We start from the raw sequence: 20311 nt of genomic DNA, 5'->3' as shown, positions 1-20311 counted from the left end.
AAAGTCTGTTAACGTGTATGGGGATGGAGCGGAAATCCTCCAGGGACATCTCCATGAAGCTCTCCTGGAGGTACTCCGAAAGCCTTGCCAGAAGGTTTCTGGGCAGTGCATCCTTATTCCCTCCTCCATGGTAGGACACTTGACCACGCCATGCTTGCAGCAAGTAATCTGGTATCATTGCCTGACAAAGCCTGGCAGCGTATGGTCCCGGTGTTTGCTGGCATTCAAGCAACATCAGTTTTTTATCTTGTTGTGTAATCCTCAGGAGAGTGATATCACTCCTGGTAACCTGGTTGAAATACGGGAACTTAATTAAGGGGACAGAGGTGGCCGTTCCTACTGGGCTGTTTGCCTGTGGCGGAAAATAAATCCTTCCCTGCAGTTAGCCAAGCGCAGATGGGAAATTGGCCCTGAGTTTTTCGCGTTTGGCTAGCAGGGATCTTCCCTGTTACCAGCCACGCGGTGGGGGGAGGGTACCGTGATCATCCCAGAGAATTCATGGCGAGGGGGGAGGTCGGCGGCGGGGGGGTGGGTAGTTTGGTGCCTGCAGGGATCTTCCCTGATACCAGCCACGCGGTGGGGGGAGGGGTACCGTGATCATCCCAGAGAATTCATGGCGGGGGGGGGGGGGGTTAGTTTGTTTTCTGGTGCTGCTGAATGTTAACAGAAAAACCGCAGCACTCTACTTGCCTGAAGGGGCCCAGACAAGCCCCCCCACACTGCCCCCCGCCCCCAACTGGCTGAGATTGGCCAGGCTTCTGCAGCACTCTACAGGCTATGCTTGGTATGTGGGAAAGGAGGGTGCAGAAGCTGTAAAACAATGGCTTACCATGGCCGCATGCAAGCCGAATTCTGTTGCCCAGACCTGTGATCTCTAGCAGCAAAGCCACAGGCACTCAGCATTAAGAGGCAAAATGCGACCTTGCACAGAAAGCACATGTGCTATGTAATGTGAACAGTGTTGGTCACCGTGAAAGAGTACAAGCATTGTTCTGCAAAATGTAGCTTTTAAAACAATTCTCTCTTTTTTCCCCTCCCTACAGCAGCTGCAAATTCCTCAAGCCTCCCTCCTCCATCCCGAAGGTTATCACAGATAAGGCGTCGTAAGAAGAAGACGCGGGAGGACATGTTTTCTGAAATTATGCAATCCAGCAGGAGTGACAGAGCTCATCTGAATGAGTGGAAGGAAACAGTTTCAAAGTATAGGAAAGAAGTCAGTGAACGTGAGGAGAGGAGGGACCAACGTGAGGAGAGGAGGGACCAACGTGAGGAGAGATGGCGGCAGGAAGACCAGAGGATGAAGGATGCAACGCTGGGGCTGCTCCGGCGTCTGGTGGAGGTTCAGGAACGGCTGCTGGAAAACAGACTGCCGCTTCAGCCCCTGTTCCACCCTCCCCCCTCCCCATGTTCCGTATCCTCCTCACCCAGACATGTAAGAACGCGGGGGGGGGAGGCTCCGTACACCTTCCCATTCCACCCCAGTAGACAGCCCAAGCAAAAGGCTGTCATTTTTTTAACCTTTTCTTTGTGGCTTTTTCCTTCCCAGCAATCCTCCTCCCAAATACCACCCGGGTTCCCTCCCTCTTTTTCTAATCTATTAATAAAGAATAAATGATTTTTAAATGATAGTGACTTTATTTGGTTTGAAAGAAAGATGGGGGAAGGGGCAGGGTGGGTTCCTTACAGAAAATCAGTCAGTAAAGGGGGAGGGTTTTCATGAAGGAGAAACAAACAGATATTTCACACTGTACCCTGGCCAGCCATGAAACTGGTTTTCAAAGCTTCTCTGATGCACAGCGCTTCATGGTGTGATCTTCTAATCGCCCTGGTGTCTGGCTGCGCGTAATCAGCAGCCAGGCGATTTGCCTCAGCCTCCCACCCCGCCATAAAGGTCTCCCCCTTACTTTCACAGAGATTGTGGAGCACACAGCAAGCAGAAATAACAATGGGGAGATTTCTTTGGCTGAGGTCAGAGCGAGTCAATAATGAACGCCAGCGACCTTTTAAACGGCCAAATGCACATTCTACCACCATTCTGCACTTGCTTAGCCTGTAGTTAAACAGCTCCTGACTCCTGTCCAGGCTGCCTGTGTATGGCTTCATAAGCCATGGCATTAAGGGGTAGGCTGGGTCCCCAAGAATAACTATGGGCATTTCAACATCCCCAACGGTTATTTTCTGGTCCGGAAAGTAAGTCCCTTGCTGCAGCCCTTTAAACAGAGTAGTGTTCCTGAAGACGCGAGCGTCATGAACCCTTCCCGCCCAGCCCGCGTTGATGTTGGTGAAACGTCCCTTGTGATCCACAAGGTCTTGCAGCACCATTGAAAAGTACCCCTTGCGGTTTATGTACTCGGTGGCTTGGTGCTCCGGTGCCAAGATAGGGATATGGGTTCCGTCTATTGCCCCACCACAGTTAGGGAATCCCATTGCAGCAAAACCATCCACTATAGCCTGCACATTTCCCAGAGTCACTAACTTTCGTAGCAGCACCTGAGTGATTGCTTTGGCTACTTGCATCACAGCAGCCCCCACAGTAGATTTGCCCACTCCAAATTGATTCCCGACTGACCGGTAGCTGTCTGGCGTTGCAAGCTTCCACAGGGCTATCGCCATGCGCTTCTCAACTGTGAGGGCTGCTCTCATCTTGGTATTCTGGCGTTTCAGGGCAGGAGACAGCAAGTCACAAAGTTCCATGAAAGTGCCCTTACGCATGCGAAAGTTCCGCAGCCACTGGGAATCGTCCCAGACCTGCAACACTATGCGGTCCCACCAGTCTGTGCTTGTTTCCCTTGCCCAGAATCGGCGTTCCATGGATAGAATCTGCCCCATTAACAACATGATCTCCAAAGCACCGGGGCCTGTGGTTTCACTGAATTCTGTGTCCGTGTCCATGTCCTCATCATGCTTGTCGCTGCGCTGCCGCCGCCGCTGCCTCCTCGCCTCGTTTTTCTGGTCCTGGCTGAGCATAAACTCCACGAGAACGCGCGAGGTGTTTGCAATATTCATGAGTGCTGTCTTGACCTCAGCGGGCTCCATGCTTGCCGTGGTATGGAGTCTGCAGTGTTCACCCACCCAGGAAAAAAGGCGCGAAAATGGTTGTCTGCCGTCCGTTGCTTTCATGCAGGGAGGGAGGGAGGGAGGGAGGGAGGAAGTGAGGCTGTACCCAGAACCACCTGCGACGATGTTTTTTGTCCCATCAGGCACTGGGATCTTAACCCACAATCCCAATGGGCGCGGGAGACTGCGGGAACTATGGGATAGCTATGGAATTGCTACCCACAGTGCAACGGTGCAGAAATCGACGCTAGCCCCGGTACTTGGACGCACACCACCGAATTACTGTGCTAGTGTGGCCGCACTCATTTCGACTTTATACAACCTGTTTCTCAAATCTGAATTATCTAAATTCGGATTAATCCCGTAGTGTAGACATACCCTTAGAGACTAACAAATTTATTAGAGCATAAGCTTTCGTGGGCTACAGCCCACTTCTTCGGATGCATATAGAGTGAAACATATATTGAGGATATATATGTACACACATACAGAGAGCATGAACAGGTGGGAGTTGTTTTACCAACTCAGAGGCCAATTAAGTAAGAGAAAAAAAACTTTTGAAGTGATAATCAAGATAGCTCAGTACAGACAGTTTGAAAAGAAGTGTGAGAATACTTACAAGGGGAGATAGATTCAATATGCATGTATCCCCAAATTGTACATGCATTTTTGAACGACAGCTTCCAGTTTGGTGAATCACATTCACCTGAATTCTAACACAGATAAAGAACAAATTTACTGATCTATGAAGAAAAATAACTTACACTCTTAAAAGCAGTGACTTGAGGATGGTCTTTTTGGTGCCACCCTTAAATCCACTAAGAATAATCATGGGAATCAGCTACTGCAGAGCCTCAACTCAGTACCATAAAAACTACTTTGGAGGGTGGGAGGAGAAGGCACAGGGATTATGAATATAAAAGAATAAATTACCTTGATGAATAATTTAATGGGGAAAAACAGTACAACTTTTGTAATGATAAATTATGTGCCTCTTAAATTGCTTAGCATTCTTTGAGAGAATTAATAAAATGCAAGCTAGAGAAGAACTTGTGGATATAATTTGGTCTTAAAACACAAAAACAAAAAACCACTTTTGATAAAATCTGTCAGAGGCTATTAGAGAAAAGTAGAAACCACGGGGCAAAGAGATAGGAAGCAAAGAATGGATGATTTCCAGAGTGGAAACAAATTAGTAATCGGTTATTCAAAGGATCAGTGCTAGGATCAGTGTTGGTTAATGCATCTAACAGTGATTTTAAAGAGGAGATAAATAGCAAAGAGGTAAAATATGCTGAGAAGAAAAATTTACTTAGATCAGTAAAAATTTACAGGGTGTTGAGCAGTCAAGGAGGTTTTCATAAAAAAAAAAAAAAAAAAAAATGCTTGGATAACATGAAGGCAATTAAAATTCTATGTGGCCAAGTGCAAGGTAGCATATACTGAATGAAATTATGGTAACACTTTATATTAAGGGAACATTTATAAAAATAGTTTATAAAAAGTTCATAATTGATTAATAGATGTTTTAATCAGTTGTTTTACATTCCAACAGGTTCCTTGTAATCATGTGCAACACTGATGCACTTACAATATATAGTACTCTTGTCAGTACATGTTCATATTATCAACTTATTAATCCTTTCCTAACTATTTATGTACTCTTAATATAAAGTATGCACAAAATACCACCTCACTTGTTATTACCAGCATTCATAGTACTCCCTCGCCCCATTTGCAAAAGGCCAGGTAAATAGATATATTTTTGTAATGTGCCATAAACCCCCCACCCACAGATCTGGGTTGTTTGGTTCAAGACAGGAATAAGTTCCAAAGTTGAGGACTCCACATGGAGAATTTCCTGCCAGCAGATCACTCACCAAGATGGGCCCAGCTCAGGTTGCCACTGACAGGGCCGGCTCTGGCTTTTTTGCCGCCCTAGGCAAAAGAGCTCCCCGCCCGCCCCCTCGGCAGGGGAGGGTGCCGAGCCCGGTTGCGGGCCCGCAATCCCCGACTGGGCCAAAGCGCCGGGGGGAGGGCGGCAAGCCCGCCGCGGCTCCGCTCTCCCTGGCGGCCAGAGCACCGGGGGGGGGGGGAGGGGAGTGCCTGGGGAAGGGCGGAGAGCCCCCGGCGGCCAGAGCGCTGGGGGAAGGGCAGCGAGCGCGCCGCGGCTCCGCTCTCCCTAGCGGCTGGAGAGCCGCGGGGAGGGCGACCAGCCCAGTTGCGGCCCCGCTCTCGGGCCGGCGCGCCCCGCCGCGCCGCCCCCCTCCAGGCGCCGCCCCAAGCACATGCTTGGTGGGCTGGTGCCTGGAGCCGGCCCTGGCCACTGATCATAGCTGCACGTATATAGCAGAATATAGGGGAGTGAGATTGATCAGAGTGTAAATTCTAATAACAAATGACAGTCAGATATCACTATCGTCTTTTTGCTTTCCTCAACCTACCAGTATCACTTCGTTTTATCTGGACAGAGTCTCAGCCAACAAGCCCCAAGGTCGACAAGACACTGGGCACAATATTTGACAATACAGTATGGGTCAGATGAGAGTTAGATGTCATATTGAAGGCATTGTAGCTCTTGCATTCATCTACACATTGAACAGGACAGACAAGGTGGAACCCAGTTATACCCCATTTTAGGTGTGCCCTCAGGAATGATGAGTAAAACCACTCTCTGGCCTTAGGTATATATTTCATGACAGCAAAATAGACTGGAAAATTTCCAGCACATTTTTTCCGGGGGGCGGACCAAGCGGGGTCGGGAGAGGCGGACTGAAAAAGATGCCAAAACGTTTCACTGAAAATGTTTACTCTTTTTCAATCAGCTCAGAAAAGAATCTGCATGAGCAATATTCCACATAAATATGTGCATATGAAAAAGCTGTGCAAAGAAGCCCTTCTCTTTACTCCACCCTAGAAACAGAGGCAGCTTCTAGATGGTGGTTCTACAATGTGATGCTTCCTGTATTTTTTTTTTTTTCTTGCAGCAGCAACCAGGAAGAGGATGATTAATCCTTTGTTTACAATCTGCACTAATGTCTTGAATGCTAATCATTTGACTAGCAAAAAGAGGATGGCAGTTTGGAGGACAGAGCACAAAATGGCACCTGAAGTGTCCCAGATCCAGAAGGTAAAGCAGCCATTTTCTCTGGCAGGTGGAATATTTCTGAAGCACATGACAAACAACAAGTTTTGCATCAGATTCTGCAGCTCTGGAGCTACAATACACAAGAGGCCTGCCATAAGAATTTATTTTGTGTGTAGATATAACCTAATAAGGCACTTTTATAATGTTATTTATATAGTGCTTTTACTGTGTGTGTATTTAACATATGTTCAAAGTGTAGTATAAGGCATTGATTTGACATTAGCATTTGAAAGTACTTCACTTTATATACACTATACTGTAGATATCAAACAATCATAGTTTAATTAGTATACAAGTACACAAGAAAAGGCACCCTAATAGTATTAAATACTATTTAGTTTGATATTATGGTTACATTTTCTAACACACCATTCTGTCAAAAGTCTAGTTAAAGTGATATATCTGCTACACTTTTTGCAATGGCGCCAGTCTTTAGAAGAGTACATTGTCTTGAGAACAGATACCTCAGATAAATACAAGCACTAAGGGTTTATTGTGAAGTGTAAATGTAGTAAGAGGATTATGATGCTGATGACTCAATTCCTGAAACACCTGATTTCACCTCATTTACCTCCATGTGTGGCTTGTCTTGTTACAAGTGTGATACTTGACCTACTTTTCTGCACTATTCCCTTGGTATCAAAATACTTTCAGTTCCACACAAAAAATAATTAAAACCCTTCTCCTCTTATAAAGATGAACAAACAAAAATTCCTCTTAAAAAACAGACCACAGCTGCTTCTTGTCCGGGACCCCACAAGGGGAGAGGCAATTCTTGATTTAGTCTTAAGTGGAGCACAGAGTTTGAGGTCAAAATAGCTAAACTGTCCAATAAGAGCAAATGTAATGTAATGAAATTTAACATCCTTGTAAGGGGCGAAAAGCCAAAGAAACCCACCACAATAGCATTTAACTTCAAGAAGCAGAACTCTACAAAAATGAGGAAGCTAGTTAAACAGACATTAAAAAGAACATTCACTAGGGTGAAATGCCTGCAAACTGCATGGAGACTATTAAAAACACCATAACAGAGGCTCAAACTAAATGTATATACCCCAAAAAAACAAAAACAGTAATATGACCAAAAAATGTCAGGCATCCTTTAAAAATTGGAAGTTAAATCCTACTGAAGAAAACAAAAAGGAGCATAATCTCTGCTAAATCAAGTATAATTAAGCACACCAAGAAAGAATCTGAAGAGCAACTGGGAAATAGACAAAAACTAATAGCAAAATTTCTTGAAGTACATCAGAATCAGGAAGCCTGACAAACATTCAGTGGGGCCACTGGATGATCAAGGTGCTAAAGGAACAGTCCAGGAAAACAAGTGGAGAAGCTAAATGAATTCTTTGCATCAGTCTTTACTGCAGAAGATATGGGGGAGATCCCCACATGCAAGCCATTCTTTTTAGGTGACAAATCTGAGGAACTGTCACAGACTGAGGTGTCAGAGAAGGTTTGGAACAAGTTGATACATTAAACAGTAATAAGTCACCAGAACCAGATGGGATTCACTCAAGAGTTCTGAAGGAACTCATATGAAATTGCAGAACTACTAACTGTGGTATATAACTTATTGCTTAAATCAGTCTTTGTGCCAGATGACTGGAGGATAGCGAACATAATGCCAATTTTAAAAAAAGGCTACAGAGGTGATTCTGGCAGTTTCAGACCATTAAGCCTAACTTCACTACCAGGCAAGTTGGTTGAAACTATAGTAAAGAACAGAATGACCAGACACAGATGAACACAATATATTGGGGAAAAGTCAACACCGCTTTTGAAAAGGGAAATCATGCCTCACCAGTCTAGTAGAATTATCTGATGAAGTGAAGAAGCACACGGACAAGAGTGATCCAGCAGATAAACTGTACCTGCACTGACCCACTATGGCCAGTCTTATATTCCCTTGTAGTGGATCATGGGGGGAGGGGAGCGGGGGGCCCTCCCACTCCTCGGGAGGCCACCCTGCCTCACTACATCACTGATATGTCGGCCGCCGTGGGGAACAAAGCGGTCTCCATTCGCAGCTGGGGTCCAGGCCTGTGCTCAGGCTGGGGAGGAAACAAACAGTCAATTGGCCTCAGCCCAGGATCAGGGCAGAGCTACAAAGAGTCTGAGGCTCAGGCTTCCAGCCTGAGGAAGGGGAGATTCCCCTGCCACCACAATCTGGGGGTGGCAGGGGAGACACAGGTGCACCCACTCCACTTCATCCCAGCCCAGGGCCCTAGCAGTGATAAAGTGCTTTGTGACTGGGTCAGCAGGGATCCACGCCGCAACATGCTGACTCATCCTCTGTCAGCGTTGTGGCCAGACAGGGGTCTGCTACCCCTGGGCCTGCTACCCCTGGGCCACTTCCACACTCCCCTTCTTGGTGTACCTGTTGCCATGAGGAGGGGGTAGAGGTTGATAGCGGCTTCTGGGACTGCGAGCAAGTGTTTGGGAATCTGGTCTGTCGGTGGTCCAGGCCAGTCGTCCTCTCCCTCCAGGGTCAGACAGCGGTCTGGGCGGTCCGGACCATTTGTCTGCTTTCTCCGGGTCTGAATCAGCTAGCGGCCCCAGTGGCCCAGGCCAGTCCTCTGCTCCCTCAGCACCTCTGCCGCTTCCCAGCTTGGGAGGCCACAGGAGATATCTGGTGCCTCCAGTGGCTGCCTTCCTACTGAGCTTGCTGAGCTGCCTTTTATACTTCCTGCCCCTCCCACCCACTTCCTGGGGGAGGGGCAACTAGGCCCTGGTCCCACCCACCAGGGTTCAGTGCAGGGGCCCTCCTACTCCAGGTCCTAGGGAGGCCACCCTGCCTCGCTACATCCCTTATTCATGCCCCTTGCTTGCAACTGGGTCTGCATAACATGGTAGATGATAACTTGTGTCCCCTTCCCAAAGGCACCATCTGTTAGAGGTTCACAATAAAACTTAACAGGTGCATGGGGGCAGGGAGGTAAGTATTCTACCCACAATTGCACTAATTGGTAAGCTCTGAAAACTTTCCAAACTTAAAGTGTGCTGTGAATACAAGATACTTCTAACTATCAAATATTATAGAAGCATTCAATTAACCATAGAAAGGAAATCACTTCAGTTTTTGAACACTTCAGTTCTCTCACCCATGGGATGCTATGGATGTGTCTGAATCTCTCTCCACATTTAAATTGCCTCCATAAGATAGACCTGTCAGTGTACTAGTGTTATAGTGTGATGCCCAAAGATTCTTTATGGTTGAAATTCACCCCAGTGCAGAGGACCTGTCCAAATCTCACATTAAGGGTTTAAGTGGCATGAAGGGCCCTAAATGGGTCCTCTTGTGCAAGGATGATTTCCACCCAAAGGGCATAGGAGCAGTATGACGGATATGCCTCCTAACATCAAGACTTCACAAATCTACTTATCACAAGTAGGGAACTTGCCCTGGTGACAGGGCAAGCCTTACCCATCAGCCACTGCTAAATTTGAGCTTTCATTTAAATAATTAAAACTCCAGCTCTCATGGTTATGAAGTTTATATTCATCCAGCTCATATTTGGAGGATTAACTGATACAGCATTGTCTTCCTGATTCTGCAGAGAGCATAAAACAATATAGCGGTGTGACTTTTCCAAGGCCAACTCCTGGCCTGGCCCCAACACACAGCACAAGCATCTGGGCTGTGCAGACACCTGCCTTTGCTGGTGAAATAAACCCTGAGATATATATGCATCAAGTGACATAGCGGGCACTCAACTACTCAACTCCCCACCAAACCCATCAGCTCCCCCCCTCAAAATGATCAATTAGCTTCACAGGAATATATCAATTGTCCTCTGAATCCACACTATTTATTCCCCTATCAATCCACCCTCTGTGAATTTTACTCTCCCTGCAATCCATTAGTTTCCCCTCTTCCCCAGTCCTTCACACACAGGGTTATCATTGTCTTTTCTCAGCAGCTGAGACTGCAGTGGTACCTCTTCCCTTTCCTTGTTGGCTGTTTAGTATTCCCTTTCCTCAGCTTCCTCTCTCTCTCTTTCAATTGGCTGGCTGGGATTCTCAACTGTCAGCTCTACCCACCTGGTCAGCCAGCAAAGAAACCTGAAGACCCCAGAGTGAGCTGGAGAACAGGGCTGGAAGCTGGAGCTTCCAGCCAAGTCAGATAGTAGGCAGGCCTCACTGTTATTGGAGAAGTTACTCTGAGGCCACTGAAAGAGAAAGGATTCCCTCACTCCAGATTACTCACCAGAGGTGGAAACAGTCTATGCCTGCTTCTGTGTCAGGACTAGAGTGTGGCCAGGTGGTATCCTGACAATATAAATCAGCTTAGCTCCAGCAGGTAATATTCCTTGTGTTGGACAGGTGTAAGTTGGCTGGTAGGCTTTGCCCCAAAATTAACCAGCATGAACTTGGCAGACCAGAAGCAATGAAGTGTGGTGTTCTGTGAACACTCGTTGCGTTGCGATAAAAGATCAGAGGTGCCGGAGCTCCATATGAATTCTACAAGTTTCAGTATCTCTTGAACTTTCTAATTTGGGGAGCATGTGCTTTTAAAACATTTTTCATTGTTTATGCTGATTTTTTTGCTCTACAAACACTTGTGCTTCTTCCCAAATTTATGGAGGTCAATTCCATGTACTGGGAATACCCCTGAATCATGAAGTACAGTTACACCATTACATCAGGGAGCTTCACTATTATATTTTGATACTGCATGAGAGGGGTTAAGACAAACAAGGAACTATGCTAGAGTCCAAATAGTTGGAGGTCTGACCACCTGCCTCAAATCCCTAAATAAAAACATCCATTCCTACAGAGTGCCAGACTTTGGTGGTATGCCATGAATAAGTGATCGATTTGCAAGAACAGAAAACTGACACCTCTACAAAGTCACTGAAATTCCCTAGTCCTCCTTCCACACTGCAATATCGCTGTTCTCCAAAGAGTTCTCCCTTCTGAGCATTTACCTAACTTCACCCTCAGTAGTCTGCAATTAAAAGCAAAACCCAGGGTAGGGAGCTACCCAGATAAAATATTTTGCATAACATGCAAGGGGGAAAAGTTTGAAGATTTCAAAATTATTGTAATCCTCAGTTGCTTTTTATTTATAGTCAAACACCAATTTGCTTTAAAATATTTTTTATGAACAGAAAGCAGTGTTGTTAATCTATAAACAATATATTTTCTGGACATTTGTGCAAGAGACTGCCTGATAGAAATATACAATTAGTTGCTATGTATGTTTAGGCACTCTGTTTATACATATCCTCCATTTCTTCCATTGATCAGAAAGCCCTTTTCCCACCTGCATGTTTGACAGGTATAAGGCAGCAGACTAGCAATGGGAGAGCTTCTTTAAGTGTATATAGTCAATTATCTGTGTACACACACACACAGACACACACAGCATGAAGGGGGAAGTGATGTATTAAAGGTATGTGTAATTTATCCCATGCAATAAATCTGTTGGCATAGCGGTGCCATTTGTCACATGCCTCTGACCATATTACCTGCTCCTGGAAGGCAGCACTGAATAGAAATGGCAGCCCTCTTCCTGCTTTGTTCCCGCCATACAACCACTGAAATGCCCACTGCCACTCTGCCCTTTTGCTGGTCCTTTTCCTTCACTTCAGGTGCCATCACTGACTATACATTTATTCCCCCAGAACTCTCTTGCACTGAATTGATGATAGACTAACATGGATTAACCAGTACTTCATCTCTCATTTGCCCCCCATCCTTTGTTTAAGAACACCCTCATGAGGTGTGATGAAGCACACAATCCCCCAAATTATGTACTCTTCTATACAGAGAGAGTGCACACTTTCTTCAGTCTTCATTAAATATGGAAAATGCATGAGAATTACTATTACCCATTTATATTTCAGTTCTCCTGTGGCCTTATTATATTATCCCAAGGCAGTGATAGAGTACAGAATTATCTCAAACCATGTCTTTGCAGGCCCTATTAAATCTCCAGTGCCTAGGAACATTTAAAAAGGTGTTTAGTGACCTTCTGTACCGGAAATTTGTCTGTTGGGAATGGGAAAGACTTTTTCTTACTCTAGCAAGTAAAGTTTTAGAGCATGTTGCCTGTCTTCTTGTTCCAGAGTCTGCAATGTGTAAAGTGCAGTGTAAAGAGGACCTGGAGTCAATTGTTTGGGGAGATTCTCTCCCTCTCCCCCCATTAACAATAACATGAATAGACTGTTTAGAATGTGTCGGTGCAAACACACAATTATGATCTCACGCAAGAGCAAGCAAGAGAGCTTGGCTTGTGATTTGCTTTCAGATTCACATCTTCAATAATAGCAAGAGGAACACATAGCAAAGAATTCCTTCATACATATAGATTATGTGCTTTCAAATTTGTCGTCTACAACCTATCCTGAAGGACAATCCCTCACTCTCACAGATCTTGGGAGGCAGGCCAGCCCTCGCTTACAGACAGCCCTCCAACCTGAAGCAAATACTCACCAGCAACCACACACCACACAACAAAAACACTAACCCAGGAACCTATCCTTGCAACAAAGCCCATTGCCAACTCTGTCCACATAGCTATTCAGGGGACACCATCATAGGACCTAATCACATAAGCCACTATCAGAGGCTCGTTCACCTGCACATCTACCAATGTGATATATGCCATCCTATGCCCCTCTGCCATGTACATTGGCCAAACCGGACAGCCTCTACACAAAAGAATAAATGGACACAAATCAGATGTCAAGAATTATAACATTAAAAAGCCAGTTGGAGAACACTTCAACCTCCCTGGTCATTCAATTACAGACCTAAAAGTCGCAATTATTCAACAACAAAAACAGACTCAAACGTGAAACCGCAGAACTGGAATTAATTTGCAAAATGGACACCATTAAATTAGGCTTGAATAAAGACTGGGAGTGGATGAGTCAATACACAAACTAAAAACTATTTCCCCATGCTAATTTCCCCCCTACTGTTACTCACACCTTCTTGTCAATTGTTTGAAATGGGTCATCCTGATTATCACTACAAAAGTTTATTTTCTCCTGCTGATAATAGCCCACCTTAATTGATTAGTCTCAGAGTTGGTATGGCAACCCTCATTTTTTCATGTTCTCTGTATATATCTATTATATATCTTCCTACTGTATTTTCCACTGAATGATCTGATGAAGTGGGCTTTAGCCCATGAAAGCTTATGCTCAAATAAATTTGATAGTCTCTAAGGTGCCATAAGTACTACTCGTTCTTTTTACTAATAGGAAATGCATTCATTTTTATTACATAGCTGTCAATGTTTTGGTTATCTTTGTAAGATTGCAATGTCACAGTTGAATTTTAGACTCTTTGTGAAACTAAGAACAGTTCATTTAACAAAACAAGTTTTATTCCAGTCTGAATTTTCACTCTTCTCCACTGCCTGGCTTTTTTTTTTTTTTTTTTTGTAAAGACATTGTTAACCTCTTTAGGATAAGAAGTGTGCCTCCTCCATAAAGGAAGAAAATCCCAGGCGTCCTCCTTGAATGTTATGTATAATACAGAAAACAGGAATGAGGAGGCATTCAATATATTTTAGTTCTTTTGCACATTGGGTCCTCTAAAAATCTAAACCTAATTGTCTCAAACAGCTATACGTACATATATGCTTCATGAGATGTACATATCATCTGGTAAAGTACAGTACATTGTGGGGCCTAACCACGTTGACAAGGTCCATTTAAAAATCACAGTAATCAAGTTTTCCTTAAGGGTCTCGTTTTTAAGCTCATTCACATTCTTCTCAGAAGAATATCTGATGTTATAACATCTAGTCCCCCACAAAAGATTAAAGAGTTCTCAACTCATGAATAAAAATTCTGTACACAAAAGATTCCTGAAGGAATCCTTCCCACTGAAATTGCTGATATCACACTATATCAGCAAAAAAACACCAATTCACTCAATATAAAAGAGTGATTAGTATTCCAATACATTCAGTTGTGAAAAAGGACAATCAATCATCATTAAAATATATGTACAGTTATGGTGCTGCCAAGAAGCACATTACTCATAATGGTGGTGCTATCGTATGCAAATCATCATGTACCATTAACCTCTGAGTTGGATTTGAGGTAGTTAGATGGGTTATTATTGCAATCTCTTAACTATTTTGATAAACATGTAACCCTTCTGCCAGGCCGAGTTGATAGCAGCAAGGGCCAGGTTCATAGGGGTCCCCTCCCAACAGCGTAACACAAAACCAGCTCGAGCTCCCACCCAGTTACCTGGGAAAAATCTTACACACACCCCTGGGTGCCTTGAAGAGGCAATACTTCCCCTCTCTCAAGCACAGAGTCTCAGTGTAGCAGAAAATGTTTAACAACATGAGGTAAAGAACATAGCATTAAATTGGGAAACCACCACAACTAGAGAGTTCATAGACCAAACCATGAGCGAAGACCCACCCCAGCAAATTGGGCCGTGTCCTTTCCCGTTGGTTCTTGAAAACCAGCAACCCAAAAATCGCCCAAAGTCCCAAAAGTCACCACGAGTTGCTCCACTTCACCAGCCGTCCTGTGAGCTGCTCCTGCCGTCCCACGAACTGCTCTGCTCTGCTCTACTGGCTGCTCCGCTCCACTCACCGACCCGTGAGCCGCTCCAGCCATCCCCCACAAATGGCTCTGCGCCACTCTGCTTGCCGTTCCTTGGGTCGCTCCAACCGTCCCCGCAAAGCTTCATTCTGCTAGCTGCTCCTTCAGCCGTCCCCGCAAACTGCTCTGCCAGCTGCTTAGCAATATAGCTTCAGGCTCCCCTACTAGTTAACACAGCACTCAGTGATCTCAGCTCTTAATAACTTTAGTTCTTTAGTAACTTTAGCTCTTTAGTGATTTCAGTTAGTAGTAGGGGAGCCCCAGTGCTGGTGCACTACTGGCCCAAAGTGAATTCAGCTCAGCAGCCTGCAACTAGACTCCTAATGGAATTAAAGTTCTCTCTGACATTCAACAGTGGAGAGAGGAGGAGGTGCAATTGGTGTTTCAGGCTCACAAAAGGGTCCCACACCACCAGGTACAAATACCTGCCACAACCTCTCTCAATTCACTAGGTTTTGTAACCGGTGCCCCTTGTCAAGCGAGTGCTACTTAATTAATGGTGAGTCCGTCTGTCATACAACAGTTTCACTGGCCTTGATTCACAGAATCAGGGTAACAAAACTTTATTCTTCCTGCCCCAATAACAGAGAAACTGGGGATCCCACACCAGCCAAAGTAACCACTTTCAGTTGCTGTTGTCTCATGCCAGGTGTGTGGGTGTGCCTATGCAAACAAGATCAGCCCCTGGAGTTCTTTTCCACACTCGCCATAATCCACCACCAGATGTCAGGGTAGAGGTCATCCTGATTCTGCTTACATCCATAATCTAGAATACTGTGACGGGTTGGATCACAGAAACCCCCTTGTGAGCTGCCACCCGATGTGCGAAGACTACCCCTGCTTCTGTTTTCCCTGCCAGCTCAGGACTCCAGCACCCTCTGTCTTGCTGCTCCAACACAGACCCAGGGTCTGAATCACTTGCCCCAAAGCTGCAAGTTTACCTGAAAACAGCTCACAGAAGTGTGCTTGTCTTTAGCACTCAGATGCCCAACTCCCAATGGGGTCTAAACACAGACAAATCCGTTTTACCCTGCATAAGGCTTATGCAGGGCAAACTCATAAATTGTTCACCCTCTATAACACTGATAGAGAGATATGCACAGTTGTTTGCTTAGGGTTACCATCTGTCTGGGTTTCCCCGGACATGTCTGGGTTTTTCAGCTTTAAATGGCCGTCCGGGGGGAGATTTCTAATCAAGTAGAAATGTCTGGGATTTCCCCCTTCCCCTCAGGCAGAGTACGGCGCGGCTGATTGGATGCCTGGCCTGATTGAAAGCCGCTCGCAGCCACTAGGGCCTCTAGCAGCCAGAGTCCCTTCCCCTCCCCCACTTCCTCCTCCCCCACAGAGCAGCGTGGCAGTGTTTGAGTCCATGTGGAGCCTGTAGCTCTCTGGTGAGCGGGGGGAGCAGGGCAGGCGGCGGGGGAATGTAGAGGCTGCAGGGGCAGGGGCCGCAGAGGCTGCAGGGCAAGTGGGGAGCAGGGGCACAGAGGCTGCAGGGTGAGGAGGAGCAGGGCAGGCAGGGGCATAGAGGCTGCGGGGCGAGTGGGGAGCAGGGAAGCACTTAGCAACCCCCAACCAAGATCAGAGCAGGAGGGAGGAGGGGGAAATGCAGGGTGCTCAGAGAAGGGGGCAGAGTTGGGGCAGGGACTTTGGGGAAGGGGTTGGAATGGGGGCGGAGAAGGGGTGGGGTTGGGGAGGGGCCGGGGGTGGGACCGGGGCCCCGTGGAGTGTCCTCTTTTTTAAATGTTTGAATATGGTAACCCTAGTTTGCTCCCCCAGGTATTAATACATACTCTGAGTAAATTACTAAATAAAAAGTGATTTTATTAAATACAGACAGTAGGATTTAAGTGGTTCCAAGTAGTAACAGACAGAACAAAGTAAGTCACCAAGTAAAATAAAATAAAATGCGCAAATTTATGTCTTATCAAACTAAATACAGATAAGTTCCTCACCAGTTCCAGAATGCTCCTTTTTACAGGCTAATCTCCTTTTAGCCTGGGTCCAGCAATCACTCACACCCCCTGTAGTTACTGTTGTTTGTTCCAGTTCCCTTCAAGTATCCTGGGGGGTGGGGGTGGAGAGGCTCCTTCCTTAGCCAGCTGAAGACAAAATGGAGGGGTCTCCCACAGGTTTAAATAGACTCTCTCTTGTGGGTGGAGACCCCCTTCCTCCCTCCTATGCAAAGTCCAGCTCCAAGATGGAGTTCTGGAGTCACCTGGGGAAGTCACATGCCCCTGCATGACTCAGTCTTTACAAGCCGAAGCCATTGTCCACATGGTATCTTGCATGTCTCCAGGAAGACTTCTTATGTGGATTGGAGCATTCCAAGATGCATTGTTCCCCAAGTGTTTCCTGATCAGGTACTTAACTTGGCAAATTCCTTCCTAAAGAAGCTGACCAAATACCTCACAAAGCTTACTTAGAAACCAAGCAAGCATACAGCCCATATTCTTAACCTCGAGTAGAAAATTATATATATGTACAACTAGGATGAATAGATATAGTAGACCATAACCTTTACGGAGATATGTTACATGGCACAGGCAGCACAAAACATATTCCAGTTATAACACCCCCCCATAAAGCCTTATGGGGTACACTGTCACAGATACAAGACAACAATGCAGCAAAGGACAGATTTAGTCTTATTACACAGGATATATTCACTCTGCTATAAATTATCTTGTTTCTCTTCATCAACCCAATTTGCACATGCTTGTAAGTCAGGGCTAAAAAATGTGTTTTAACAAAGAAGTGTCAGCCTGGGATTTTTTTTTTTTTTAAATAATTGCTTTTAAAAAATGATACTACTTTGATGAAAGGAACTATAAAAGTGCACAGAGTCTTAAAGCACCTCGCAGACACTAAATGAGCCTTTGTGTATCCCTATACCTCTGAAAGCTGTGCTCCACGGGCAGGGCCGGCTCTAGCTTTTTTGCTGCCCCAAGCAGCAAAAAAAAGCGCCGCCCCCCGAGGCCCCCCCACCGAGCGCCGCACCGCCCCCCCGCCAAGCGCCGCCGGAACCCCCCTCCAGCGCTGCCCCCCCGCCGAGCGCCGCGTGCCGGAGCCTGCCCCCCCATGCTGAGTGCTGCCAGAACCCACCCCCCGGAGCGCAGAGCCCCGTGCTGCCCCCCCCCCCCCCCGCTGAGCGCCGCCGGAGCCCGCCCCTGCCCCCCGCCAAGCGCCGCCAGAACCCCCCCAGAGCGCCCCCCCCCACGGAATGCTGCTCCGCGCTCCCCCCGCCGCCCCTTACCGGGTGCCGCCCCAAGCATGTGCTTGGGTGCCTGGAGCCGGCCCTGTCCACGAGGACTTCTTGTGTGTCATCTGGTTATATAGCGTTTGGGGCACAAAGGGTCCAGTTTGTCAGCCATTCTCCTCCACATAAGGGTCATAGCATGTGCAGGAGCTACTAAAGAGTGAAGAATCCTTCCCTCCACATGCCATTGAGCTCTTATGTGGCAAGCCTCTTTGCTGAGGCTTGGTGAAGGGAATGGGATTAAAAAGCAGCAACTGCTAGCTCAGCACACAAGAGTTACTTTCATAATCCAAATCATTACCCTTCTATGGGCAAAACAGTGTACCCTCACCAACAAGCAAAGCAATTCCTAAAGTCAGCTGAAAATATAAAACACTTACCATATGCTTCACAATGGACCAAACTGCCTGAAGAGAATCCAGCTAATTAGCAACAGCAGTCATAGTAGACATCTTGGTTCCCAGCAGCAGTTCCTTCCTTGAGTCTACAGGATCTATAGTAGGTCTGGTACTTCTACCCACGATGATAGCTATGATCTAGTCTGAAAAGAAAGCATGTTCTGTGAATTTAGTCATTGTTTGTTTACAGCAAGCCTTTTCTTTTTGAAGCTGTGTTGCGATACGATTGTGCCAGATTCTGCCCTCAGATATGTACACATTGATTGTGAATTATAGTTGGGTGCATACTTCTTAAATCAGGATGTGACCTATAGTTCATAACACAGAGCATCGTTACCAAGCTTAGTGCAGATCCATGTGTGACATATTATACAAGTCATGTAATGAGCCGTTCACATATTTGTAAATAATTATTTTATAACCATATAGCAGATTAAAATAATTGTGTCCCTAACTGCCTGGAGCTATCAGGAAGCTTTCTTCTTATGCTTATTTTTTCAAAATTGTCCATTATGATGTTTTTACTACAGCTGTGCTGGGGGAGCGGGGCAGGAGGAAATCAATTTTTAAATGGAATAACCAAAAATCCCAAACACAAAAATGCAAACAAACACACACTGGTTTTCAGATGAAAATATTCACTAAAAACACAAACTCAAGGAAAGCAGATACTTTCCCTGAATGTTTGTTTGGTTGAAAACCCTATTCTCCATCAAAGAAAAGGGAAAATTTTGATTAGCCGTAGTTTTTATACCGGTTCCTGATATCTGATACTGAAAATTGTCAGCAAAAGGACACTTGATTAGAAAATTAGTTTGACAATGTCTATGTTTTAACAACTTGATTGAGCATTCTACATGCTATGAAGACCAAATTGTTAGGCAATTTTCATAAATTTAGTCTGAAATCTTATATTGTAATTTCAATTTATGGATATTCACAGATTATATAAATTCATGCCAGGTGGGATACTGCAGGCAGCAATACTTAATATAATGCATTTGATTCACACACAAGATAAACCAACTCATATGATTAATATACTCCAGTTCAGACTGACACAGGGGGAAAAAAGATTTTTTTTTCCCCCTTTTTGTCAAAATGCAGTAAGGTTTTAATTTAGAAGCATCTTGCTGTGCTGAAGTTAGTTCTATTTCAATGAAAAAGATCTAAAGCTACAGAAAAAACAAAAAATTGCCATTTAAAAAAAAATTGATTCAAGTAAATAGATGGTTCCAATAAAAGGTTGATACATATCAAAATTAAGAAAAAATCCAGAGGACATCTAGAAAAGAGTTAGATTAGCCATGGTAGGGACTATATTGTTTAATGCACAGAATATAGACTATGTGTGGGCAACGTGAACATAAAATTTTGCAGGAAGACAGATTCGGTTGTAGAGACAGATAATTAGCACTATAGGCAAATGCTTCCATGGAATATAGCGGGATCAAATTTCTGAGTGAAGCAGACCATACAGCAGAATACATATGAATACAGTAACTCCTCACTTAATGTTGTAGTTATGTTCCTGAAAAATGCAACTTTGAGTGAAACAACGTTAAACGAATCCAAATTTTCCCCATAAGATTTAATGTAAATGCGGGGGGGTGGTTAGGTTCCAAGGAAACTTTTTAGGGGCAGACAAAAAGGCATTATATACAGTACTGTACTGTGGTGGGGAGGTGCCCCTGGCTTTCCCCTGGGGCTCAGGACTGGGGATGAAGGGTCTGGGAGGGTGCTCAGGGTGGGGGTGCGGGGTCTGGGAGGGAGTTAGGGTGCAGGAGGGTGCTCAGGATGGGGATGCAGTAGGAGGCTCAGGGCTGGGGCAGGCAGGAGGTGCAGAGCACTTACCTGGAGCAGC

At 45.4% G+C, this 20311-nt stretch overlaps 1 protein-coding gene across 3 annotated transcripts in view; it reads right to left on the bottom strand.

Annotated features, from left to right (window-relative positions):
* SORBS2 (sorbin and SH3 domain containing 2) overlaps positions 1-18502 on the bottom strand; it is a 399306-nt gene extending 380804 nt beyond the window's left edge. For 2 of the 3 annotated variants that reach the window (XM_054031114.1, XM_054031115.1), the window contains exon 1: positions 18430-18502. In XM_054031114.1, the coding sequence (XP_053887089.1) occupies positions 18430-18432 (3 nt within the window). In that variant the 5' untranslated portion in view covers positions 18433-18502. The remainder of the gene's footprint in view (positions 1-18429) is intronic. The other variant, XM_054031124.1, reaches the window with a different exon arrangement.
* Between the last annotated feature and the right edge of the window lie 1809 nt (positions 18503-20311).

The sequence above is a fragment of the Malaclemys terrapin genome, chromosome 5 (assembly GCF_027887155.1).
Source record: "Malaclemys terrapin pileata isolate rMalTer1 chromosome 5, rMalTer1.hap1, whole genome shotgun sequence".
Taxonomy (NCBI): domain Eukaryota; kingdom Metazoa; phylum Chordata; order Testudines; family Emydidae; genus Malaclemys; species Malaclemys terrapin.
The sequence above is the reverse complement of the archived record's forward strand: the minus strand, read 5'-3'. Positions and strand labels throughout refer to the sequence as shown.